Source organism: Chamaea fasciata, unplaced genomic scaffold (genome assembly GCF_029207755.1).
Source record: "Chamaea fasciata isolate MVZ Bird 193981 ecotype frontalis unplaced genomic scaffold, bChaFas1.0.hap1 SCAF_11, whole genome shotgun sequence".
NCBI classification, from domain to species: domain Eukaryota; kingdom Metazoa; phylum Chordata; class Aves; order Passeriformes; family Sylviidae; genus Chamaea; species Chamaea fasciata.
The window spans coordinates 23,744,878-23,771,022 of NW_027094096.1; the positions used below are offsets into that span (position 1 = coordinate 23,744,878).

At 43.1% G+C, this 26,145-nt stretch overlaps 2 protein-coding genes across 3 annotated transcripts in view; one reads left to right on the forward strand and one right to left on the reverse strand.

Moving 5' to 3' along the window:
* Positions 1-89: 89 nt before the first annotated feature.
* On the reverse strand, positions 90-14,738 carry PDCD10 (programmed cell death 10). 2 transcript variants are annotated; one of them, XM_066193699.1, is made up of 8 exons: positions 14,589-14,738; positions 8,124-8,337; positions 7,517-7,570; positions 6,058-6,175; positions 5,277-5,403; positions 4,888-4,966; positions 4,497-4,579; positions 90-2,936 (listed from the first exon to the last, which is right to left on the reverse strand). In XM_066193699.1, the coding sequence occupies exons 2-8, from the start codon at positions 8,217-8,219 to the stop codon at positions 2,855-2,857; spliced, it is 639 nt and encodes a 212-aa protein (XP_066049796.1). In that variant the 5' UTR covers positions 8,220-8,337; positions 14,589-14,738; the 3' UTR covers positions 90-2,854. The 2 variants fall into 2 exon arrangements, with proteins under 2 accessions (XP_066049796.1, XP_066049797.1); XM_066193700.1 differs by having other exon boundaries at positions 14,715-14,736.
* Positions 14,739-14,865: 127 nt separating this feature from the next.
* The window catches only part of SERPINI1 (serpin family I member 1), a 43,677-nt gene continuing 32,397 nt past the window's right edge, over positions 14,866-26,145 (forward strand). The window contains exon 1 of the mRNA XM_066193701.1: positions 14,866-14,969. The gene's annotated coding sequence lies outside the window, so the exon portion shown is untranslated. The remainder of the gene's footprint in view (positions 14,970-26,145) is intronic.

Sequence of the window (26,145 nt, forward strand, 5' to 3'; positions counted from 1 at the left end):
AGAGCTTCCAGCCACAAACAGCCCAGCCTGAGCTTTTCTTCACTTCTTTACAGGCTGAGGAAAATCAAAACAAGTGATTAAGACGGGTCTTTGCTTCATTAACAAATATACAAAGTTTTATTTTGTTTATTAGATTGGTTTTCTGTATGTTAACATTATCATAGCAGTTATAACCCACATTCACAGCAGAGATTTTTCTAAGAGCATTTTGCAACACTAACTGCTGCATCAGAAATCCTTAAGAGAAACTTATCTTTTAGCTACTCAGGTAACTTGAATAATAAAGTGCAAAACCACAATAAAATTTGACAGACATATGTCCCAGCTCATATTCAGTGGAAAAGAAAGGTTTATAAGACCACTAGATATGGATTCACTGCACGCAACAGAAGAGTGTGACCTGAAGACACCAATTTTCAAGTTTTCCCATTACCAGACATTGATTACAATGAGTAAGTTTCCATTACTTTTAAGGGTAACATATAGAAATCACAATGAGGTTAAAAATAAAACAAAAACACATTGGCCAGACAACCTGAAGCTTAGCCCTGTATTTGGTACCTTTCACCCAATCAAGGTTTTGGGAAGAACTGATGAACAGGCACAGTTCGTTTCTTGATGAAATAGCCTGTTTGGACAAGGAATCAACTGGCAGGACGTAACACAGCAGCTTGTTTGGGACACCAGTCATAAATGGATTTTTTATTTGTATTTTTTACCACCCATAGACATAAACATGGCCTCATTCAACTAATGATTGCCAGCATTAATTATTGTCCTGCACAATCCAAGAAAATAGAGAAATCTCAGAATATTATGGGAATCAGGCCAAATTGATAAAATTAACCCAAGTTTTTGTGTTTCTCTCTCTCTACAGCCACTGCTGCAGCCTCTCCAGTACCAAACACTGTTTCCAAGACAGAAGAAATATCCCGAACTCCAGGGGCCTTTCCCTTCCTTCTCCCTGACTCATGGATCTCCATGAATCCCTTTGGAGCTATGACTTAAGTGAGCATCACCCACAGGGAGACAACTCAACCCTTTTACTTACAGAATGCAAAGATGCAAATTAAACATGAATTTTGTCAGCTCCAACATTGCTGTTCTACCCCTTGCCAGAAAACGACAGTTCAGCAGGCCAAGCTTGAGGAAATAGCAGAAAGTCTGAACTCTAAATTGCTTCTGCACCCCTTTCCTAAGCTCACTTTGCTAAGGACACAAGACCCCACTGTCAGAACAGAGGACAGGCTGGCCAGCAAGCTCTGAGGACCACGTCCTGCTTACAGCTCCAAGCGTAACCAAAAAAATTGCACAACATACATTCCCAAAGAACTCAGTTTTACACAATACTCTCCTTCACATTGTTCTAGTTCACTACAGTCAGTGCTCTCATCGAGGAAACGATTCCGTGCACGAGTAGACAGCAGAACATCCAGTGCTATTGGGGAGGCTGCAGTTTGCATTCCCCCCCCCCTTTTTTGATCCTTTCAGATCAGCAAATGCAAGGAGCCAGCTGTTGTAACCTGGGATAAGGCACTTGCCCCAGATGAGCAGTACAGCACCAGGCCGGTGTGCCAGACAACCTGCAGGGACCTTTTCTTCACCATCTAGAACCAAACAGGGAAGAGTTCTGTAGCAATCGTGCTCCTCCTGCAACAGCCTGAGCAGCTTCAGCAGCTGCTTCACATTCTTCCCTAAACTTCCTAGTAATGGCCACAGATTTTGCAAACTTGCAGAGGTTTATTCTGCTTCCAAATCAGCTCGAGGTGCACTTCCAAAGGGATTCGTCAGAACTTGTGAAACATCACCAGGAAATCACCAAGAGAGAATTTTTCCACCTGTCCAGCAGCAGCTCTTAACCACCTACACAGCCAAGGTTTGTCAGTCGAGGTCTCACATGATTTCAATTCCCTGAAAAAACAAAGTTGCCTTATGGCATGCATAGTATAGATATCACTAGTGCTACCTGGAAGAGTTCTAGCTCCAATCCTCCTCCCTCCCAAAGGGGACAAATTCAAACCCACTTCTCTCAAGAGTTTAAATTCAATCTTTGCCGCATATATTTCAAATAAACCTGTGCTCCAAACCTTGGAATAGCCTAGGAGTAAAAAAAAAAACAAACCTGTTAAGTTACCACCAACAGAAGACAAAGAAAGAAGTGAGATCTAGTTTCTATCAAAAAACAAAAGCACATCTCACTTCTGGGTTTATTTATTACTTTCTCAAAGACATTTTAATGTAATTATTCTGATATTCTGGTCTAGATAACAGCCAAAAATCTCAGTTTTAAGGAAAACCCCTCATTTTACACTGATTTGAACTCCCGGTAGCTTTAAGCACCCAAATAATTTTAATATTTTATTCTTTTTTCCTACTGAACGAATGTTCTGCAGTTCTAGAAAGATGAGTTCTGCACTCCTGTTCACATACAAAAAGACAGTCTAACAGATGTAAACTATTTATTGAATATTTGCCACCAATATTGTTAAATACATAATCTTGCAGTTTTTCCGCTTTCAAGTTAAAATGTCAGAAACAGAACACCAAATATTTACAATTCTCGTAAGGAATGTTACATAATGACACATTAAGGCGTAAATTCTTTTGGCTTATAATAATTCTGAAAAGAATGATAATAGCAAAAAAGTGATGCAAAATCTTCCTCGTGAGATTATGATTAAGCTACAATGTTTTACAAAAATATGGTGTAAGATGGCAATAATCCCATTCAAAATCCTGCATTGGGCCCCTCGAGAGAGGGGCTGATAATTTATACAGTCAAAACTTTTTAAAATTTACATATAAAGGTACCCTATCCACCATTGAAAAGTACAACTCTCAACATATACAGTTTTCAGGCCACAGTTTTGAAGGTCTGGAGTATCAAGTTGGTTTGATGAATTAGTCGGTTGGCACTTATGAACACGTTTATTGCCCTGTGGAAAGAGAAGAAAATTGCTTCAGAAACTTCCAGAAACGTTGGAGAAACCCAGCAGTATTGGCATGGATGGAGGCTTTGAGAATTGGAAGCACAGGGATGTTCCCACCCTGTGCTGACCTACCTGCAGCTCCCTTCTGGAAGGCAGCCAGCCTCGTTTGCATAGCTCATCCCAAAAAGGCTGGGTTGATTTGGCAGGAATTGGAAAAGAATTTGGCTCTCTATCATCACTGACATCTCAATCCTTTCTGGGATTCACATAACCAAGGGAAAAAACGTGGAGCAGATGATTTGGGGCTTGGAACCAGATGATCTTTAAGGTCACAGCCATTTTCTGACTCTGATTGTTAAACACCTTTCCAAAGCTGAGCTCTTCACCTCCCAGGAACTCCAGAATTGGCAACTCTTCCCTCCAGGAATACTAAACGTGCACACATGTGTCAGCAGCACACTATTTTAGTACCCTTTTTGCTGAGAAAGGTGTGGGGTCACGGAATTTTTCAGCTCAGTAATGAGGTCTGAGCATGGCTTGTGTTCAGTGCTGTTCCCTTCTGGGAAGAGCAGGGATCTCACTCACTCTGCAGCTCAGACTGAAATTCCTCCTGACTTCCCAAGGATAGGAAATACAGGCCTGATGGAATTTCTTTCACTACTGCAAATCATGAACACACTTTAAGCTTAAGGCCACAACACACAGGACTTCTGTCCAGGAATCAAAGCTACCAAAGCCTGAACTTCTCATTTTGGTATCAAATTTAGCCCCAATTCCAGGAAAAGGAGAGAGAAGCAAGAATGCTTTGATGGGAGCAGGATTGTGTTCCCAGCTGGTTTTCTCTCCTTTAGTAATGCACCATCTCCTGGGTGCTCTCAGCCTTTGCCAAGCTCAGCGGAAGCTGACATCAAAGTTGGTTCCATCTTTAAAACAGAACATTTTGGCACTGTCAGAATCTGAGGGGGATCCACTCATCCTCCAAAAGAATCACTCAAGTGAATTATACAGGAATTGTGACTTCAAAACCCAAGGTGAAGGCCTGGAAAAAGCCTCAGTCTGAAGGCTGAAAATGTTCAGCTAGGAAAAGATTCAGCTGAATCATTCCAGATACTGCAGAGCACTGTGGGGGTCTATAAAGAAAGGCCAATAAAAATGTAAATCAGAGAGAACCCTGCACAGATGTTTTGTATTTGCAAATGATACTTCAAATAGGTAAATTACTTTTCTCAATAAAAAAAATCCATAATTTCTCCGTCCTTGTATATGCACTGAGAAAACCCACACAGGGCCAGGAAATTTAACTTCTCACATTCAAATTCAAAACTAACACAGCACAGGGGTGTTACATGCTGGTGTATTTAACAAATTTCCCTTTCCTCAAAGGCATTACAAAAGAAACAGCATTTTAATGCAGCCATGGTAATGAGAGGGGACATAGGTAAGGAAATAATTAGGCCACTCCTAAAAGAGGCAGCTTACACCCCAAAGCTTGTCCTATTTTCCTGTTAGTCAACAAAGCCTTTCATTATGTAAATCATCAAAACAAAAGGACAAAAGCATACTTACTTTCCATCTTTAAAATAGGTTTTCAGAGTATCACTGAAACTTTTGGAGTATTTTACAAACTCTTTCTTTTGGTGCTCAAGTGCCTACAAAAACACAAACACCAGGAGCAGAGTCTTAGTTCACATATTTCTGGGTACAGTGAGAACCTTGAGGTTCAACTGGGCAGAGGATTAACAAATGTTACATAGGGAATAATTTTTTTTTTTCTTTAGAGGAAACAAAGAAAAATCTTTTTTTTTTTTGTCTAAAACTCCTGAGACCTATCATACAACCATTTTGTTGTTAAAGCATGGTGTCATTGACCAGCTAAGCTCTCCTATTCATGCTTTGATCCAAAGGATGCCTCCTCTTTTGCCATTGGAAATATTGGATGAAGAGCTGGGGCACGTACCCGCCGGTTCTGGTACTGGTATTTCTTGAAGACATTATTTACTGTGTCAAGAAGCTCCTTTATTGCACTTGCAATGTCCCTGTTGGGCAAGAAAAAAAGAGAATTTGAATATCCTTAGGAGATCCCATGAAATGCTGGAATTTAATCCCTTTCTAGCAAGTATTTCTTAGGGCAGTCTCTAGAGAGGAAGTGTCAGACAGGATTCCCAGGAATCAGCCTTGGGACCAGCAGGTTTGGTCAAGTAACACCCTCATCATTTCTAACTGGGATCAGGCTCTCATGCAATGGGAACAGTGCTGCTACTACAGCTACAGAATTTCAACATTCAGGCCTAAATACAGGAAGTCTGACCTCTCCATCTGCAGCAAAATCCATCAGATTGTACTTACTTGATTGTCTGAAGAAACCTCACTCTGTCATTGATCTCATCTGGAATCTTACTAAGAATCTGTTTAAGTGCTCGTGCCTTTTCATTAAGATCTTGGAATTCAGGTTCAGGTCTTTCAATCATATACTCTGGCAAAAAAAAAGAACATATCCAAAACCACCATTAGTTTGTCCTCAAGTCTGCAGTGACAGCTGAAAACACGACACAAAATGCACCAGGGTGAATTTGAAGGTGAACAGCACAGAAAGAGCCACGAGCAGAGACTGGCAGTGAATAACCCCTGGGTGAGTCAGGACAGTGCAACAATCACCTTTATTACTGCGTGGTGGAGAAAAGAGCCCATCTGACTTTATTTGAGACATTAAAGTCATCAAATTCAGTATTAAAATAACTTAAAGCCTGCAGTATATTCTCCTTCTGTGACAGTGTAACTGCTGCTTTTAATTTGAAGCCGGGAAAAAAAAAAGAGGATGTTACACTCCATATTTGCCTTTTCCTGGTCGTTAGCATTGCAAAAGGTGAACTATGCAGCCATAAAAACACAGTTCTAAACATTCATTTCCTTTCTTTCCTTCTCCTATTAGTCAAGCATGGCTCTCAGGGAGAATTAATTTCTCCAGCAGTGGCATTTAAAAACAGAAATTTTCTTCTACCATGCTGAAAAAATTCTACTAAGAAACAAATAATCTCTTCGGGGGAAAAAAAAAAAAAGAGAAATAGAGAATTGCATGTTCCTAGGTAAGAGTGTAATTAAAAATACAGTTATTCAACACAGGATTTACCTTCTACATCATCAGCTGCCATACGCAGCAGAGACTCTGTGAAATTCACATCCACACTTTTCTTCTCCAGGATTTTCATGATGATGTCCTGTGTAAGACCTGGATTCTCTTTTTCAGCCTGCAGAGCAGAAAGATTTTATATTCTTAAATATGCAAGACCTGGACATTGCAGGCACAAAGATTTTCATGTAAATTGCTTCAGATACTGCAGGAGTTTGCTTGGAACTTTGAAAGTCTAATGGCTTTAGACCAATAGATTACATTAAAAACATTTTTCCCCTCCAAAACTCATTTTTCTTGGCCTACATCATTGATTTTGTATAAGTAACTTTCTCAATAAGCCCTTGCAGTCGTTTTAATTTGAGTAAGAAAGGGTTTTAATAGATGTCTCTATCCTGTTATATTTTCATAAACACCAAGCTTTGAGACAAAGATATTGTATCCCCTGGAATTTAATTCACTCCAACACAGGTGCTACTCCCCCACCTTCCCCATGACATTTATAAATGTGCCTCTCATGAATCACATCATCTGCTCAGACATCAGCTGGGAATTGCTCTTTGAGAAAAAAAAAAAACAAACCCAGCTTTTGATTGATGACATATCTAAGTACAGAGCTGGATTAACACTGGAGCTGTTCACATCACCTGTGCTTCTACCAAAAAAACTGCTCTGTGTGGAAGAAAAATGAGCCTGGCTGGGTTTTTTAGCTGGCACTACCATTTTTACCAACATCTCAGTTTAAAATTATTTACATCCAGCTTAGCTCCTCACCACCAATTGTGAAAACACACAAAACCAACCCATACTTGCAGGAGCTCAATTTGAGACTTCAGACCATCAAGGTAATTTAGATTTAAGTGCAGGAACAGGGAAGTATCCCAGAGTTGCACAGCTCAGATATGTCATGTCTGCCATTATTTTGTTTCAATATTTAAAAGATCACCACTTCAATCTATCAGTGTAAAGGAATATCTGTATTTTCACTCTTTAGGAACACAATGGAAAAGTCAGAAGAATCTTTCTTTTTTCCATTTACTGCTGGATTTCTACACAAACACTGAAGTTCATCCACAAAAAATCCCATTACCACTCACTTTGTAAACCAATTTCAAAGCCTGCTACGTGCCTATTGCTCCTGAGCACCTATTCTACAAATCTTGTGGGTTTTAGACTAAGTTTATTATTTATTCCCTGACTGTTCCCTCATTTAAGCTTTTGTTCTATAAGGACAAGAAAAGAGTCTGTTTAAAATTGCTCATTCAGATTTCTCCTCATGACATCTGCAGACACCTCAAGCTTCCAGTTCATGCAATTGTCCACTTCATTTTTAGATTACTGGAGCAAGCATGAAGTCTTTGATAAAAAGACAAGGAAACAAGAGAGCTGACCTTTTAGCTTCATCATACACAGCTTACTTTTGAAACAACCATTTTTTCAACGCAAGTTAACTTCTCACCTTAATAAAAGCTGCTCTCAGTGTCTGAGCTGCAGACAGATTTACTCTTTCTAGCTGCAATAAAAGTTTAGAATTAATTATTAGCATTCTGTTGTTATCAGAACAAAACAAGTCAAGTAATCACCCCTTGCCCTATAAAGCAGAATGGAAAGATTCAAACTGCTGGTCTCACTTCAGCGATATCATAAAGTTAATCCCAAAGGAAAGAGCTTCCCCCCCCCAAAATGAAAACAAAAATCACTGGATGTATTTTGCAGCAAAAGTCCAACAGAAGATTTTGAGAAAATCTTGGCAATCTCTGATACTCAGAGAAAAACAAATACCCTATTAAATTACCATTAGCAGTAAAATTAAAATGCATCAAGCTGTTCACAGGTTTGACTGTGTGCTATTTCCTGCCAGAGGATATCAGAGCTGGCATTTTTGTGAAAATCCTCTGCTAAAGGTAAGAGAAAAGCTCAAGACCAAGCAACCTTTGATGAGCACGAAACTATCCATGGCAGGAAGGGTGAAACAGTGCAGAGAGAGAAGACGAGCAATATGTTCCTGTGGCCACATCTCCCAAAATAAAGGGAATTCTTGCATTCCAAGGTAAACTGAAGCTCACCTCATTAAAGACAGGGTACATGACAGCATAGAGAGGCATGGAAACCATAGAAGTGGTCTCTGCTTCATTCTTCATCTCTTCCATTGTCATCCTCATTCAAAGAGCCACTTCTCCAGGAAAACACTATAGAAGCAAAGAACTCCTCATCCACTGAAATGTCTCCTCTTCTTCCTCGTTGTGCAAGAATACTTGAAGAACTTGGGAAATCTATTGTCTTTAGGGTGTGTGAGAAAAGAGAAAAGCAAACACACAATTACAAATGCTCCTGAGGGACGGGTTCTAAAAATGATAAGGCACAGATCAAGGTGAGTTTTACTGCCCAGAGACCAGGGATTCCTCATTACATCAGTCAAAGAAACACAGAATGGCCACTTGGTGTGACTTCAAAATCCCAACTGAAATCTATCAAGTGAATATTTTAAAGAAAAACGTGTTACCACAAGTGTTTCTTCCCTTCATGTTCTTATGGGTGGGATCAATTCTCCTGAAAGCAGGGATTTGATGTGATATTTACAAAAATCTTGCCACCACTCACAGGCAGCAGCACAAGGCTCCTGACAACCCCCATCCGGAAAAAGCTTGGGAAGCACGACATGCTGCAACCCCAAAGCTCATCCAGATGCATTGTGACTATTAAAACTACCTAGAAATACTCCGGATTTTTGCACATGCAAAATCAAAAGCTGTGATTCTTCTGGAGACCAGTGCCTGCTTTCCACCCATCTGAATGTGAACACTGCATCTTTGGTTTTATATAAGCTGAAGTCATGTTTCCACTCAGGGTGTGTCACCAGCTATGTGAACTCAATGGAAAATTATTGTTCCAGTAACTGAACCTCTGGTTTGGGAGTTCTCCACCCAGCCCAGCTCATCATACCCAACATGGAAGGATGTGGAAAAGAAAAAAGGTTACCCTGCAGTTGATAAAACCCCCCCTGTTCCAGCCTGCTGTTATTTTCTATTCATCAGATTCTTTTAAAATATTTTATATGACATGATTGAGTTTGAAGACCTGAAGTCCAAGTCAGAAATAAAGATAGAAAGAAAGGTACTAAGGGTTTTAATTTTTAGATTTGCTTGGAATGTTTAATGCACTAGAAGAGGGATTTTTCCTTCTACCAAGCTCCAGACAGCAGGCATTTGCATGTCTGTGTAATTTACTGAGATTTTAGTAAGAAGTGAATGGAGTGAAATGATAAGAAACAGCAGAAACTACTCCAGCAATCAACATCACTTCCTGAGAGTATGAACAGGTGAAGAACATGCCAAGACATTTCTTCCAGCCACATTCCTCATTATGCTCTGCACTGACTAAAGATCTTCAGGCTGTTTAAATATGAAAGAAGAACAGGTATTTTTTGTCCAGAGCAGATAAAGAATTGTTGGGCCATAATCCTACAAGTGAAATTCGTTCCTGATTACAGTCAGCACAGAGAAGAAACTGGATGACCACAAATATTGTGCCTATTTCACCTGAGCTTTCTCTGAAGAAAAATTAAACATGACTCCAGTAAAAACTTTATACAAAGTCTTCTAACGTGGACTGCTTACTGCAAAACCTCCCTTTGCTCCTCCTGCTGCTCCAGCCTCAAAGTGCCACAGTTGAGCTGATTCCTCCAGCCCCAGAAAAGGATTCCTGAGACGTCAGAAAGGGCCCTGGATGGATGGAACTGCAATCATCAGGGGTCTCACAGCTTTCTCACCCAGCCCTGGTGTTTTACAGCTGCCAAGAACGAGGAAGAATACAACTGAATATTCATCACTCCTCAAAAAGTCGAGTGTTTTCCCAAGAACTCCTTTCAGTGACATAAATTCATGCAAGGTCTGCTCACACGGGGGGGAGGGAACTTGTCTGAACAAGTTTTCACTCCCTGCTGCAGGTACAAGCTGTCCCATTTATTATCCCTGTGTATTCCCTGCTGCTTGCTTTGCTGGTTAATTCCTCCTTTCTGGAAGTTCAGGAAATATCCACTCACACATCTGACAAGCACCACGAGCATCCACAGATTAACTGATAGCAAGTTTTTATCTCAGTGTTCTCACTCTAAGTTTTTTAAATAGTTAAATCAGGTCACTGAACACTGTCCTACTCTACCCAAAAGATTTTTATCGCAGGAAGAAGGGCAAAAAAAGGACAAAATTGCCATTAGATATAATTACTTTGTTTTTATGGGTTAGCAGTATCCACACACGCAAAAGGAAATACTAAGTGAAATGATGGATTTTTATGATGATGAAAACCTATTACACTGTGAGCTACCATGAAGAACTCATTTTCTCCCGAAGAACCATAAGCTATTGTTACTAATCCATGCTACAGTTAAAACCCTCATATAAAAACAATTATACATTATCTATTACCCCTCTTCCAGACTCTGACACTCTTAAAAAAAACCCCCACACTTGGATTTATATTAATACAAAAGACACCAATTTTACAACTGAAGAGGTGGGTTTATATATACATGCACACAAGAAATATTTAAGAACATCAAATGCTTTTGTTGCCAAGGTATGAAAAGAAATATATTCAATTTATCACACTGCTTGTTCATTATTTCAGAAATCTCCCAGTTTTCCAGAAGACACACTGGGAAGCATCACAGCGTCTGAAGTACCTGACTGCTAAAATTCTCCAACTATTTATCTTTTCCATTAGGAATCAACCTGACATCTTTTGGGTGTAACTTATTCACTTCAGTCTTTGCCAGTGTTAAGCAGAAAGAGTCATTATCTTCACAAGAGCTCCGTGTTCATTGTGTTCCTGAGAGTCAGTTTGTCACAGCTGCACTAAACCACATCCCAATACCCTTGAGGAAAGTCTCAATCCTGATTAGGGGCCAAATCCTCCTGGAAAGTGAAGCTTCTGTTCTGTTTAGATCAACTATCAGCAAGTCCACTTAACCTCCAAAATGGCCTGACTCAAGGCAAAGTTTAATGCACATTATCACACAGCAAGGAGGAGCTTTCAGCATTTCTTTTAGGATGTGATCAAAAGCAGCTCTGCACAGCTGCCAGACTCCATGACAGTGTCTTGTAACAGCTTAACTTCACTTCCTCCAATCTCCAAAGAGCCTTTTCTTTGAGAGGAGTTTACCCTAGTTTCATCTGTCATCTGGCTTTTTTTACATCCTCAGAAAAGGTGGAATAGGATTCCACGAGAAGGTGATTTATTAGGACAGCACAGGGGAGTGGTGAGAGTTGAGAAAATCCTGGAAAACTGGAAGATGTAGAAAAGGTGTTACTCTGCTGGCAAAGCTGTTAATTGGTCTGAGGGGGCAGGTGAGGAGAGGACAGCAGGACACTGCCAAATCCCGAACTGAGTGTCAGCCTGAGCTTCCCCTTTGTCACAGTCACCCCTCAGACCCAAATCTCTGGGTGTGCAACGAGAATCCTGCAGAGAACATCCAGAATGATACAGGGAAGTTAAAGAGAGTCCCGATTTGTCAGCTGTGCTAAACCAGCAGTTAATACAACCCTGCCTGCTCAGTCCTAAGCCATCTAACACACCAGGTTGTATTCCAAGAGATCCATGGAATACCTGCGTCCACTGTCAGGATAAATCTCACATTGTAACTATTAAGTCTCAGCACTAAAATATGATCCCAGCCAGTCAGCAAACATGGAGAGAGCTGGTGTATTTTAGATGAGGAATAGATTTAGGAAGGTTCTTTGACAGACCTATTCCCCCACAGCCACCCAGTGACATTTTAAATCATTCAACTGAACTTTAGCAGAAAAAAAAAAAAAAAAACACCAAAAAAACCAAAAATCCAACCCCTGCCAAAAAGGGTGAAGACACTTCCCAAATGTACAACCACCATAGTCAGTGTCTAAGGTGACAATTTGCTTTCTCTAATTTGTGTTATTTACTGACAGACTTTTGGTCAAGCACTGAAATCAAACAGAGCTGCTTAATAAAAACACAACCAGGACCAACTACAGCAAATCCAACTCCCCCAAACCCACAGTGCTCCAGGCCAGGCTGAAGATGAGTGAGGTTTCCACCAGAGAAAGGTGTTTGTGTAACACACTCTCCTGAAGAAGCGCTGAGAGCAAACAGAGCACGCTCTCATCATTTCAACTTGTCAAGTTTTAAACCAACAGAAACATTTGGTATCCAGGGGCAGGGTTTCAGCTCTGCCATCAGCAGATCTACCTCTGCACTGATGTTGTCTCTATTGCCTTCTCCAGGCTCCATCTACCTCAGATCTCACAAGTGCTTAGACATTAATATTCTTTTTTAGAAAAGTACTACAGAGGAACAAGGCCCAAGGCAGTGATTACAATTATTATTATTATTATTATTATTATTATTTCAGTGGTTATTTCAAAATCACAGCTCCATTCCTGCTAGAAAAGACTACCTTACTGCTCCACTCTTTGCAGTGAGGATTCAAGGAGAGGTTTCACCTTTAACCTGACCTGAGATCCCTCAGTCGCCAGAAGAAGTCCAGTCATTCAAGTCCAGGAAGAGAGAATGGGGGAAGGGAAATAACAGCATAAATTCCATCTGAATTCAGAGGCAGAGCTTGAATCAAAATGTAAGACCAACGTGCATGGGAGGAGGGAGTGTAGGTAATTTGCTATTGCTGTTGTAAAGTTTATGGAAGTAAAAAAAAATGCAGAATATGCTCTTTTAACTGTATACACACCCCACACCTGTCCTGGTAACTGTTTCTGTCATTAAAGGTCACCTGAATTAAAAAACAAACCCTAACCCACATATCTTTTTGCTTTTTTGGTCAGACATTACTTTACCTGCCACTGTATTTTAATTATCAATTGCAATTATTTCCCATCGTATAACTTAGATTATTTGATACAGAGCTTCAAAGCTTTGTGTTTCAGATACAGAATTACTGTCCTTTTTAAAACTGAGTCAGGGTGGATTCACTGGGATTAGCACACAGATGAAGTATTAGGATAACAATCTGTATTTTAAAATCTGCAACGATAACAAGAGACTTAAAAGGCTGAACTCACGCCATATCCTACTGATTCCTACACCAAATAGTTTCCCTGAAGAGTTCATAAAAGGAATGATGTCACCAGCAAATAGCACTGAAGTTTTGAAAGTGTCTTCAAATGCCTCTCACTAGAACAGAAACAGCTTTCAAACATCCCCATTTCACCTGCAGTGAAATTCCCTCTGCCAAAGCAGAGCTGCTTCTGCATTTGATTACTGTAAGAGCAGTTCTATGACTAATTCAGAAATGACACAGACCTGTGATAAATCCAAGACGTCTATTTTTAGAACCGTATCAACTTAAAAAACAAAAGCCAAGCCTAGCCTGAAGTCAGGCTTATAATTAGTCCGTGTTCTTTCGGTGGACTTCAAAATGGAAGTGATTTCATGTGTCCTAATACACCCAAAGTGTGTGTCTCCCCTGAGACCCCAGAGCCTGTGCTCCAGTTCCAGCAGCACCAAAACTGTTACACAGCACAGCTGAAAGAGGCCGGGACTGCTGGAATAAATAACCACAACAACACACCCACCACCCTTTTCCTTTCTTTTTCGCCTCTTAGGGAATGTGAAAGTGAAGCCATCGCTTTATCAAACACGAGCAGGTATGACACAGCTCCAAAGGGACAAAAATACATTCCAACGTGTGAATGAATACCAAAGGAGAATTAGTTCCTCTGATAACAGGAACAGCACAAGGTTTCAGCCACCCAGGGAAAAAAAAAAAAAAACCAACACCAACCCAACTCACCAGTTCAGTGAGCAACTTAATGGGACACCCCAGCCCTGAGTGCTCAGTCCCCAAGGGGGGACCGTGCGGAGAAGGAATCACAGAATCAACCACACAGGGAAGGACCTCCAGGATCACCGAGTCCAACCTCGGAACAAACACCACCCTGTCAACCAGACCAGAATGCCACGTCCAGCCTCTCCTCAAACACCTCCAGGTTTCTGCACCACGTCCCAGGGCAGCCCATCCCCTTGTCCGATCGCCCTTTCTGTGAATAATTCCTCCCTCGTGTTCGACCCACACCTCCCCTGGCGCAGGAAGGGGGGAAGGAGCCCGGGCGCCCTTTCTCCCTGCCCGCCGCAGCCACCTGACAGCGCTCGGCTCCGAGAGGACGAGCTAAAAATAATACACGCAAAAATAAAACACATCCGGGCCTGCGCCTGCCGGGCCCGGGCCGAGGGAACCGGCACCAGGCCGGGAACCCCGGAGCGGGGCCAGGCCCCGAGCCCCGCGGCCGCGGGAAGGGCGGCGAGAAGGACGAGCCCTCGGCGGCGCCCCGGGGCCGGAGGAAAGAGGTCACCGCCCGGCCCGGGAGGGGAAGGGACAGCCCGCGCACCTTCCCCGCACGGCCGGGCCGCCCTCAGCCGCTCCCTCCGCCCGGCCGCGGTGCCGGCAGCGCCTCGGCCGCCCCTCCGGCAGCCCCGCGGGGCGCGGCGGGCCCCGCGAACAGCCCGCGGAGCGCCGGGCAGGGCCGGGCTCGGCGCCTCACCTGCCCCGGCCCGCCGAGCCCCCGCCGCTCCCCAGGGGCTTCGCCGCCGCCGCCGCGCCGGAAGCGCCCGCCAGGAGCAGGAGGAGGAGGAGGAGGAGGAGGAAGATCCGCGGTGTTACCACACACCAGGCGTTGTCCGGAACCGCGCGCGGGGCCCTGGGGCTCGTAGTCCGCCCTCCGCGACCACAAGCCCCACAATGCCGAGCGGAGCCGGGGGCGGGAGCGCTGTGCGGGGCGGGCCGGGCCGGGGCGGGGACAGTGCCCGGGCGGAGCGGGGCTCGGAGGAGCCGGGCACAGCCCAGCAGGGCACAGCCGCGGCGGAGCGCGGAGCGGCGGCAGCACCGCCGGGCAGCGGGCGGGGCGGCGGCGGCGGCAGTGCCGGTGAGTGCGCCCGTCCCTTCGCGGGGCTGGGTGACCAAATAAACCGGGCTGCTCCGGCTTGTTGCTTATACCGAGCCGAGCTCCGTGCCGGGGGAGCGGCGGTGCGGAGGAACCGCTGCCCGTGCGGGGGTCGCCGGCGTTCGGAGGGAGGGAGGGGGGGACGGGCTGCGGCGGGAGAGGAGGCGCTGGGGACCAGAGCTGCCTCCCCGAGGTGGGATGAGCGGCAGGCAGAAGCCCAGGAGCCCCCCAGGTGCTCGCTCGGCTCCTGCGGGCGGCCGGGGCACGGACGCGCTCCCTCCCCGGCCCCGCGGAGCTGCGGCGCCCTCAGCCCGCGCCCTGGCGGGAGCGCTCCAGCCGGAGTTGTGCTCCGGTGAGGAAAGTGTCGCCGTGCCGTGCCCCGGAGCCTGCCCGCGGTGTCCTGCGGGTCCCTGCGGCCGTTCCGGCTGTTCCCAGCCCGCAGCTGGGCTTCCAGAGCCCGTCACCTCGGGCTTCCAGAGCCCGTGGCAGCCCCGTGCTGGCGGCTCGCTCGGCGCGCCGCAGACCCGACTGTGCGCCCCGAGTGTTGGCCAGGAAAAGAACTAAACTTGTGCGTTATTTGTCGAGGTGATTCTGCTCCTAGCAAGCTTTGACGTTCGGAGTTTCGGATTACGTTGCGGGAAGAGCTCAGTGATTATAATTTGGTATTAAAATATTAAAGCATCAACTCCGTCCGAGGTGCGAGTTCGCATTTCTGATGTGTCGCTGTTAACACGCTCACTTTTTTTATAAAACGCTGATCGCTATTACCTGATGTCAAGGCGCACGAATTCCCCGAAGTGAACGTGGGAGCGAGCAGCTAAAGCCTTAAACTTGTCAGGCATTGGCTGTAACTTCTCGCAGTGCTGGTGGCAAGAGCTGGATGCCTGCGGAAACAGAGGGATGATGTGCAGGTGTGTTACCCATCCACATCCCCTCCTTAGGGGTGAGCAAGGGGGCTGAGTGGGGGAAAAAATAGGAGAAAAGGCACCTGGGCTGTTACACGTTACTACACATGTGAATTTTCTCCTTCCCACGCCGCCCTGTTTTGTTTTAATCAGATCGATGGATGATCTGTCACATATCAAAAACTCTACGCATCCTGCCGTTAAAGGGCTGCTTAAAACCTGCATAATGTGTGTGTGTTTTGTGCTGTTAATCACCTCTGAGCTCAGATTCTTCAATTTCCCCTCGTTTTTGATGTGATCTGGTGATTTAGTCTAATGGAAAATTACGCCCTTCTGTGTAGGAGAGAGAGGTGTTTACCAAAATGTTGTCGTGTAGATTGAGCCCAAATGTCCGTTTATTCTTTAAGTGAAACTAATATGTTTTAAATAAAGCTACAAAGCTGCAGTTGTAGAGCTGCTAAAACTTGATCTTCCATCAATTTTGTGTTACTTTTCCAGATTCTGTCAGGTCTTGGTTGGAGGTTTTGGGGTTGGACCGTGAGGCTCGGACCAGATTCACACTTTGTTATTTCACATCCGTTGTGTTTCTCAGAATTACTCTGGCTGGGTTGAGTGTGATGAGGAATAATTGCCAAGGGAAGGGAGGGGGCAGGAATGGTTGATGGTTTTTATTTTTAAGGTGTGGGTTGTCTACAGAATTACACAGGGCAGCCGAAGATGTAATAGAACGTGAAGTGTAAAGTTGCCTGTTTAAGGCAGCCATGAGTTCCAAAATTCGACCTCATGAGACTGTCTGCCCTGTATTTTCACATCCCCTAGCCCAATCTGAGTTGGGATTTTTAAATTTGCTTTGAGTTTGTCTCTTCATCTGCCATTGTCAGCGATTTGCTCACATGGAGATGAAAGTTATTCATGAACGTGTCAGTCATCTCCTTTCATATTCAGGGGTGAACAGTTCCAGGAGCACTGTTGTTGTAATAACTCTCTTGAAATTTGTTCTGTTGATGTAAATACTGTGTTTATGTGTAGCTTTAGTTCAGTTTATAACCTTCTGTATCACAACACGTAGCAATGAAAATGGGTTAGTGCTGGTAGAATTCTTCACAGCAAGATCTGACTACTCCCCGCTTCTTTAAAGGCTTCTTCGACTGGTGCTTTACTTCTCAAAATTTCAAATGTGTTTTTTGGGTTGCTCGTCATCAGTGAAAGACACATTGTTGGCATGCCTGAATACCTTTTAAAATAATTTCTAGCAATTTGTGTTCTGTGTGGGCAATACATTATTCTGTCTGTGTAAAGCACAGGCTGAATTAATATAGGGTACATCTGTCCTATACTCAGTTTTCAGGCTGTTGTTATCTGAATTAAGCTGTGTGTTCAAAATAACGTTAAAAATTGGTGTGTAAGCATGGTTTTCCAAGTTAATGTTTGGTTTTCTCTATTTTATATGTGCTTGCATATCTCTGATACGGTATAATGGGCAGATGGTGGGGAAAGATGTCTGTATAGTCAGCTGTAATTAGTGATAAATGTGTCTTTATGCATATATACATTGTATGGATGAAAAAACAGAGTGGTTTAATTTGGAATCCCTTAAAAATTTTGGGGTATTGTCTTCCCATCATGGTCTTGTGAACTGCATGACTAACTTGGGGGGGGGGGAATAACATACCATGTATTCCTGCAGGAGGAAAGGAAATGCTTTCTGAGTCTTGAATTATTGAATTGACAGAAGGACACATTTTCTGTAAACTTCTTCGAGAAGTAGTCCTGGAAATAAAGCTGCAGCCACTTCAAGACAAAAGAATTAATCCCAGAGCTCAGTAAGAACGGTGAAGTTTTTGGTGCTTGTTCTCCCTCTGTGCTTGGCATTTAAAGCAGTAGGAAATGACAGGGATGCGGGGATGCCTTGATCCCGTTAAGAATGGGTTTATTTCTGGTGTAAATGCCTGAGTGCAGTCACTACAAAGGTTATGTTGGAGAAGGGCTGTAGCTCTAAAATGCTGTGAGAACAGTTCCTTGCCTGCTTGTGGCTTGGGCAGTTCTCAGCAGCGTCTCGTTTGGTGGCCATAATGAAGTGTCTGTGATAAAGAATTGTTCTTATGTGGTGTGATTAAAACATCAGCTCTGAGGTCGTGTTCTGGTTTGTTTAATACACTTCAAAGCTGATGGTTCTGAGCACTGCAGAGCGTGGCTAATGGGATAAAAGCTGCGTGAGTTATCCGTGTCCTTTTGGAGCTTTTGGAGTCATTGCACAGCTGAGCTGTGGCTGTGAGATGGGAGAAGAGGAAATTTCTTATTCGTACAAGCTAATGAGTTAAATGTGTGCATGGCTTTTGGGTTAATGAGGTTTGACCTCGTGGGTTGTGAAAGATTTTTTTTTTTTTGGTTTAGTTCCGTTTTTGAATGTTACGATAATTCTTGAGGAATAATTTTGCAGAGCTTGAGGCTCTTCTTTCAGGAAGAATCAATAATAACAAGTCATTTGCTGTCTAGAAGAAGAAAGTTTAAACAATGTGGTTGTATTTAGTTTTAAGCAACTAACTTCCAGTTTATAGGCTGGCTGTCTTTGCACTAATTTATATACTTTGTGTGCTTCCAGCCTGAAGTCTTTCATCATTACAGCTAAAGAAATAATTGCTTAATAATGCTGTCTGTTCCTGCTCTGCTGTGTGAGTGTGACAGTTCCAGCCCCGTGATGGCTTGACAGGCCTGATGGACAATCTGCTGCTTCTGGAAAGATCTCTTCTGTCTGAATCCAAGCTGCAGCTGTGCCATATGTGCAGGAGGATGTCAGACGTACAAACCAAGCACTTGTTGGCCATCAGTGATCTCCCCAGACCACGGAAGAGCTGCAACTCCTGTGCTTTTCTCTTTCCCTCCATTTTTGTCACCAGTGTTTCTGTGTGCACAGTAGGTTTGGGGGGATTTCCTCATCTCAGAAAGAGAACTCTCATTTCCTTTTTAACTTTCTGCACAACACATGAAAGGCTTTGTTTTGCTCTTGCAGTTCTGAGAATTCTGCTCAGATACCACAGAAAACAAAGCCTTTAATTAAGAAAAAAAAACCCCAACGCAAACTCTGCTCACCAGTTGCATTTTACATCAGGTACAGTTGGAGCAGCAGTGCCATTCCGTCCTTGATTCTCCTGTGGAAGTTTGGAGCGAGCTGGAGGACTTGGACATCTACTTTTCACTGTGATGTTTTTCAGTGCCCCTGGCATGTCAGGGTGGTGTGAAGAGCGTGGGTACTTTGGCAAAGACAGCCTGTCAGGACTCCTCACATCACTGAGCCACGGGAGATTGCCTCCTTCCCTGGCACAGCAGCAAAGTGCCACCAGGGTTTGGGGACTTTCTCTGTGGCTGAGGGGATGTTTGCTGCCCTAGTTTTCCCCATACATCTCACTTATGTAAGCTGGAAAGAAAGGTCTGAAGATTTAAGACATCATTTTTTAATTGGTACACCAAAACTGCCCTTTTCTAATGCTGGGGTTTCTTTTTTCCCCGCGTTTAAATTAAAGCAGTTCCTGGAGCATTTAATGACTGTGTACTTCACACAGCAATTGGAGTTCACTGAAGCAACTCATGTTTTCTTTCTCAGATAGCTTTTTTTTTTTTTTTTCTCAAAAGAAGCATTTGCTCCAGTTTCTAAACTATTTAAAGCAATTAATCCAAACGCAAGACGACAGGAACAGCTTCTGTAATATCAGGTCCTCAACTTCAGCTGAGGTTGATGCAAAGGGAAAGTGCCCAGGTCCTCACGAGTGTGTGTAAAGCCCGTAGGTGAACGATGACCTTTTCATCTGCTAAGAGATATGAGAAGTGGGAGGAAGAAGACAGGGGAGCCGAGTTATTTTTACTGTAAATATGTCAGTTTATTGACTTGTTAATTTCAGATTTATTCCAAAAAAAAAAAAAAAAAAAGGCAGGAGGAGGAAACACTAATGTCTGCCAAAACCAAAGTAATTAGTGGGAGTCGAAAGATGTCTAATGACTCTTACAAGTGCTAAAGAGGAATAAACTAGTCTCTTATTAAACTGGATGTGGACTTTTAAAACACTGTAGTAATGCTAGTTTATCTTTAAAGCATGTGCAATTGCATATGGTAAATAAAAACCTCTTTATTCAAGTACCATTGTTTATTCACAGTAACATTACAGGCAGAAGGTGGGGTTTTGATTGGGAAAAACTGAAGCTGACTCCACACTTCTAAAATGAGGGTTCAGATAAAGCTGATGTTTGAGTTGAAGATGACAGAAGAGTTTTAGATTAATGCTTAATGTGCCTGCTACACCTCCTTGGTCTAGAGTGACAAACAAGATCTTGTTTCATGACTGCATGTGCTGTGGAGCAGCTTCTCTTCTCTGTGCCAAGGGTTGTGATTAGTCCAGTCCCAGGATTCCTCACACATCTGCTCTCCTGCGGGAGCTGCTGCTGGGGAGCTGGGGAGAAGAGACCAGCAGGCTCTGAGAACCTGGAGAGAAGCGAGCCATGGGTTAGGAAGAGCAGCAGTCCTGCAGTTGGCAATTAAACCTGGGAGATTTAGAGCTGCAGCCTTTAATTGAGCCCTGCTCTGCTCTGTGGTTGCTGTGATCTCATTTCCATCCTGCACTAACGCTGACTTCAGTGTGACAGATCAGGATTATGTGTTGTCCCCAAGTGGTAACAGTGAAAGTCTGGGAGTCTCTTTAGCCCTGGCCTGGGGTGATTGCTGTGCCTCTGAGGCACAGGGAACGTCCTGGTGTCACCAAACCCCACGGGGGTTTATTTTGGAGCTTTTGGAATCTCCACTTGCTCAGAAGCCACTTGGTGTCATCTGTAGCTGACAGTTCCCATCTCCTCTTCCTACCTCTGTGCCTCTGTTAAAACACTAAAGAAAGCAGGATATTAGATATATGAGGAGATACCAAGGGAAACAAATACTAAGGAAAAAAAAAAAAAAAAACAAAAAAAGCAAGCAGAAATATTTAATTACATGGGATGTGGAGCAGCAGGGCATACAAGATACCCATGACAGTGAGTAAGAATCAAATTGACTGTAAGTAGATCTATTTTGAGGGGATGATATGCATGAAGTGAAAAATGCCATTAGTAGTTTATCATATAGAAATGTGAGGGAGGAAAAAGGCATGCAGTATTAGAACACTGCACTGGTGGATTTGACATAACACATAGCAGGTCCCCATATATGAAGTGACAGCAAAATACCCTTTAGCTGCAAGGGGACAAGCTTTCACTCAGTCACGATGCAAACAAGTTCCTGAAGTGATGGAAGCATATTTCCCAAGAAGGACACGAGGACAGCTCGTATTTGGAAGGGGAGAAAAGCAGCAGAAGTGCAAACCTGCATCTAAGAATTGCTGCAAGGAGCTGGGTCTCACAAGGATCTTTGTTACCTTGTGGAGATGGAGGTATGGAAATGCGTTCCCACTGTTTGTCAACTCAGCATTGGTAGAGAGTAATTAAATTGATTCGCACCATCCTTTCCTAATCCTTATCCGTGTAACTATCCTATCCTGGAGTTATCACTTAATTCCTTAGGAGGTGTAGGGCTTTGGAAGAATCCCTGGAAATATTGCTGAAGTACTGAGAGAGCAAGGACAAAATGAATTTCTTGCTTTTAGAGGCTCTAGGACTGTCCCAGGAGCTCAGAGAAGGTAACACCAATGGATAGGATAGTTTTAAGGGAAGAAAGTAAAAAAACTTCCTTGTTTTTAGATCTTTTGGTAGTGGACAAACCACTTAATCTTTCCTTAAGCTACATTTCACCAATATAAAATGAAACCAGATTCTTCCTACTCTTACAAGCTCTGAATGGCTGTGAAGCTTTTGGGGTTAATTTATTAAAGATAAAGCTCTGTTTGAGTGTGATTAATACTTTTAACAACCTCAGTCTATATGAGCCATGTAAGCAGCTAGCTGGGCATTTCATCCCTCGGCCATGGTGATCTCTGCTGCCTCACAGCAGCTTGGTATAGATTTTTACAGACACTGGATCGTTCCTATTACTTACCCGAAGGATAAATTGCAGCATTTCTCATGGCATTCCCATTTTTATTTTGTAGATCTTTCAATACCGTGATTGAGGAACACTTTGAAAGCCAGTAAGTGCAAATCCCTGATATTGTTGGAATTGTAAAGGGTGTTTTGCACCCTCCTGATCAAAGTAACAAACAGCATCAACGGACTTGCCCAGCGCATAAATGTTTTCAGGAAATATTTTTAAGGAGCCCATTAGAACGCAGCATTCATTTGGAAAACATTTGGAATAATAACCCATCATTCAAGTCATAGAAAATTTCAGTGTTGGGTTGTGCTTCAGTCAGGAAAAGACTTGAGATCCTTTAGAAACAAGGAATTGTGCCATCCCTGAAGCCTTGCAAGGTTGTGCAGAGGCAGGAGGCAGCACGTTAATGTGAAATTTCCATCTTTTTCACGCCCAAGTGGAGCAGATCTGAAGTCAGTTCATTCAACAAAAATGGCAATTTGGATCTATTTTCCAGAGCTCACTTGAGGCAATGTGCTCTTCCTGGTTCACTTTAAATATGGATTCTGGGACTATGGAAGGGTTTTTTTGCATATTTCAACTGCCATCAATTGTGTTTGCTCACATTTTACCTGGTTGACTAGAGAAAGAAAGTTTTCCTGGGTATCTTTTTGGCATATACAAAAATCTAGTTAATTAAGACATGCTATACTTTCTCCCCAGAGTCAAAGTATAACGTTCAGCTGGCCGACTTGCATGAATAATCCATCACTGTGAATCATTAATTTAGAAGACAAGCTATGGTAATTGATGTCTTTATGCAAGCTATGGAAATGCTTAGGGAAATTGCTTATTTATTTTTTTTCTTGTTATTTCCTTTTTTTTTTTTTTTTCCGTTTGCTTTGGAATATTTCTAGGCCTGAGTAGTGCAGATTCTGAAATGGATTCATCTGAGATTAAGGTTCCTCTGGGAATGGGATCTCTTTCTTGGGTTTGAGGGAAAAATCTGAATATTTTTCATCTGAAAAACTGTTCAAATCATGAGACTTAACCTTGAGCTAATCTTGTGTGCATACACTGGGTGAACCACTTTCAGTTTTGGAAGTTTCTAGGGAAAGGGCCTGGCATGGTGGTGTCAGCAGTGGCTTTAATGTGGTAAAAATGCTTTTAAAAATTCCTCTCATAATTTGGTTATGCAGACAGGGATTGCAAGCACTACCTACTGGGTAAGTTGGTATTTCGACCTTCCTGTATTACGCTGAGTTGCCAGCATGTTTTCATATCAAACTAAGTATTAAAGTCTGCTGATGTGTATATTTTGTTGGAATATATATAGTTGGAATATGTACATTTGAAAATAATTTATCACGTAATTCATAAAGCTCACCTCCATGTTACATTACACTGTAACCATTATATCTCTGTGGCATGAAAAATTTACTCATTTTGTTTCCTTTCTGGGAATCCCTTCCCTTTCACTCAGAATTGAAATCTGAGGGTTTGCTACCAATTCACAATTATTTTGTCTGCCTTCAGCACAAGGAAGAGGCAGTTGGTTGGGATTGAATGGGAGCCAACAGCTTGGTGGCATTTCAAAAACTAAATATCAATAACCCATATATGACTTAAAGCATATATATATTATATAATAATGTCATATATGCAAAATATGGGATTTGGGGTGTAACTACATAGTACTATGATGTTTTTTATTCCACAGAGGAAACTTCCTAAATATTTCTTGTGTGTTTTGTTGCTGAAATGCAAAGTGGACCATCTCTACAGATAGATTTAAAATGCAACAAGCCTGAAAAGGAGCAGGCAGGCTTATTTTGTGTTCCTTTTTTTTTTTGTTGTTTTTATTTTTACCCTTGAATATTTACTTCTCATTTCGGCTTATTTGATCTCATGTGCTTGGCTGCTCCCGTTTGTTCCCAGCTGAGCCCTGATGTGCTGCACTTTGAGAAATGCAGCCCTGAATTCTGACATCTTACACAGGAGCGAAAAAAGGGACCGTGTTCCCAATAAATTCGCATTTGAGCTGAATTCCAAGAGGTTTTGCTGTTTGGGTTCGGTTTCATGAGGCAGGAGAGGGGAAATGCTGCTGATAGCTGCGGTTATTGAAAAATGGTAATCGCAACTTTCATAAAGTGAGATAAGCCATGTTTATTAATGTTTTCTGTGGACACAGAGTGACTTGGCCCTGGGACATTAAATGCCTAAATGGGTTGTGTAATTAGCTTTTTTTTTCCACTTAGGGATCAAACAGCTAAACACACAACTGTTTTTCTGAGCAGCTCAAATTATTTTTGTCGCGTTTGTTTAAGGCGAGGGAAAACAATTCCGATTTTTCCGGTTTTTTAAATAAAATCAGAGCTGGACAATGAACAGAACTGGGGTCCTGGGGAGGTTTCTGTGCCAGCCATAAAACTCATAAACCAGGGATGACTTTTGTGTCCCATCCCTGACACAGAACAAAGGTTTGAACCTCACTGGCCTGCTTTGGCAAAGAGTTCCAAAATCATTGAACCAAACCCATGGCATGTGGTGGCTGTGGGTAGGGACCTCCCAGGCAACCTTTCCCAGGGCTTTCTTGTGGTTGCCAGCAAAATTCCATTGTGTGAGTCCAGCCTGATGCTTTCTTACTACAGTTTGAAACTCAGTTTGTCCCATCCACTGTTTGTGCACAATCAGAACGAGATTTTAACGCCTTTTTTCTTCTCCCTCCATGACTGATATCAAAGAGAAGGGACTGAAATAAAACATCCCCAAACCGGCCAAGTTTGAGCTTTTAAATCCGTATTAATTTCATACTTGGCTACCTCAACTGGCATCATTGTTAGTGCAATTAAAAAATAAACACCCTTAAAGGATTTATAGCCAGGCTGTGTCACACTCAATCCCAAAGGAAAATCCCTGGGCATAGGGAATACTCCTGGTCTTTGAAAAGCACTGCTTGAGTGCCTGCCAAATGGAAGCTTTTTTCCCCACAGTAACCACCTTGACCTCTCTGACAGTATCATAAACCAAATAAATACACAGCAAAATCCCCAGTTTGATCAGGACATTACAGGAGAAAATTTCTAGTCGGGATTTCTGGCTCAAGTAATCTCAGCAGCTCCTGGAGGGAGTGACTGGGGAGTTGCCAGTGTCAAACAGGAGGTAAATATTTCTCTCCCTGAAACAATCCAGCAAAAAGAACCTCTGAAAACCTGAACGACCTGAGGACTTTGAGGTGGTTAAGCTCTAATTTTGTAATGTCGTGGTTTGACTCTTTCTGTGTAAGACAGGTGAAGCGAGTAGGACCTTTAAAATGAGAACAAGGAAATGTTTGTTTAATAAGGCCTCAGTAAAGATTTTTTTTTTCCCCCCTCATGCAAACAGGCTGAATGGGAGTGCAGAAGTGTTTGAGGTCAGGGATCAGCTGTGGCCGCTCAGGCTTGTAATTACGGCTGCGATAAGTGTGTTTTCAAGGCTTGCTGTGCTAAGAGTTTTCTGAATCCATTCTTTCACTGGGCCTTTCATGGCTCCTCCTGGTGCATTGTAACAGCCCCTGAAAACTTCTGAATCATGGGAAAACAAGTGTTAGGCTCTTAATTCCTGGCTCTATGGAGGCATCACCTTGAGCCTTGCCTGGGCAAGTGCATGGCCACGTCTGACATCAGTAATTCTGTATTTGAGGGGCACGGGGAGCACACAAATGTTACAGCTCGGTGTGGTGAGGATTGGACTGTTTAAAGTCAAGCTTTTTAGTGTAGCATTGGGGAGAAAAGCGTAGGGAACTGCTGGTCCATTATTAGCCTTGGTTACTGTGGGCTTTGGGAGCTGGAAAGGAGACGTCTCCTGGTGAAGGCTGGATGTCTTCTGCTCTTGGCTTCACTGCATTTTTATGAAAACAAGCACTGATGCCTCAGCTGGGTGCTCTTTAAATGCAGAAATTCCTGGCGCTGGGTGTCCCAGAGGTTTGGGCACTTGATCCACTGGAGCTTCCGTCACCTCTGCACAGGCACCTTACTGCTTCAAACAGCAAATCTCAGTGTTCCCCTTCACTTCAGGGTAGCAGAATTCTGTGCATTCTGCCATAGATGAATTTGAGCAAAGAAGAAATAAACCTAAAAGTAACTCCAGGTGGATGATGTCACGTTCTGAAGTGAGCCAGCCGTAATTTTAGTGTCTCGCGCGTGTCCCAGCGCTGAACGTTGATGAGGCAGAGGTGGCTGTGCTGCACAGAGGTGCGCAGCTGATCTGTGTGTGCTGCCTCAGGGGG

Coding starts and splice junctions, on each gene's coding strand:
- PDCD10 (XM_066193699.1), bottom strand. CDS start 8,219: ATGAGGATGACAATGGAAGAGATGAAGAATGAAGCAGAGACCACTTCT. Junction 5,404..6,057: donor GGCAGCTGATGATGTAGAAG/GTAAATCCTGTG, acceptor TTTTTTTGCCAG/AGTATATGATTGAAAGACCT. Junction 2,937..4,496: donor ACCTATTTTAAAGATGGAAA/GTAAGTATGCTT, acceptor CTCTTTCCACAG/GGCAATAAACGTGTTCATAA.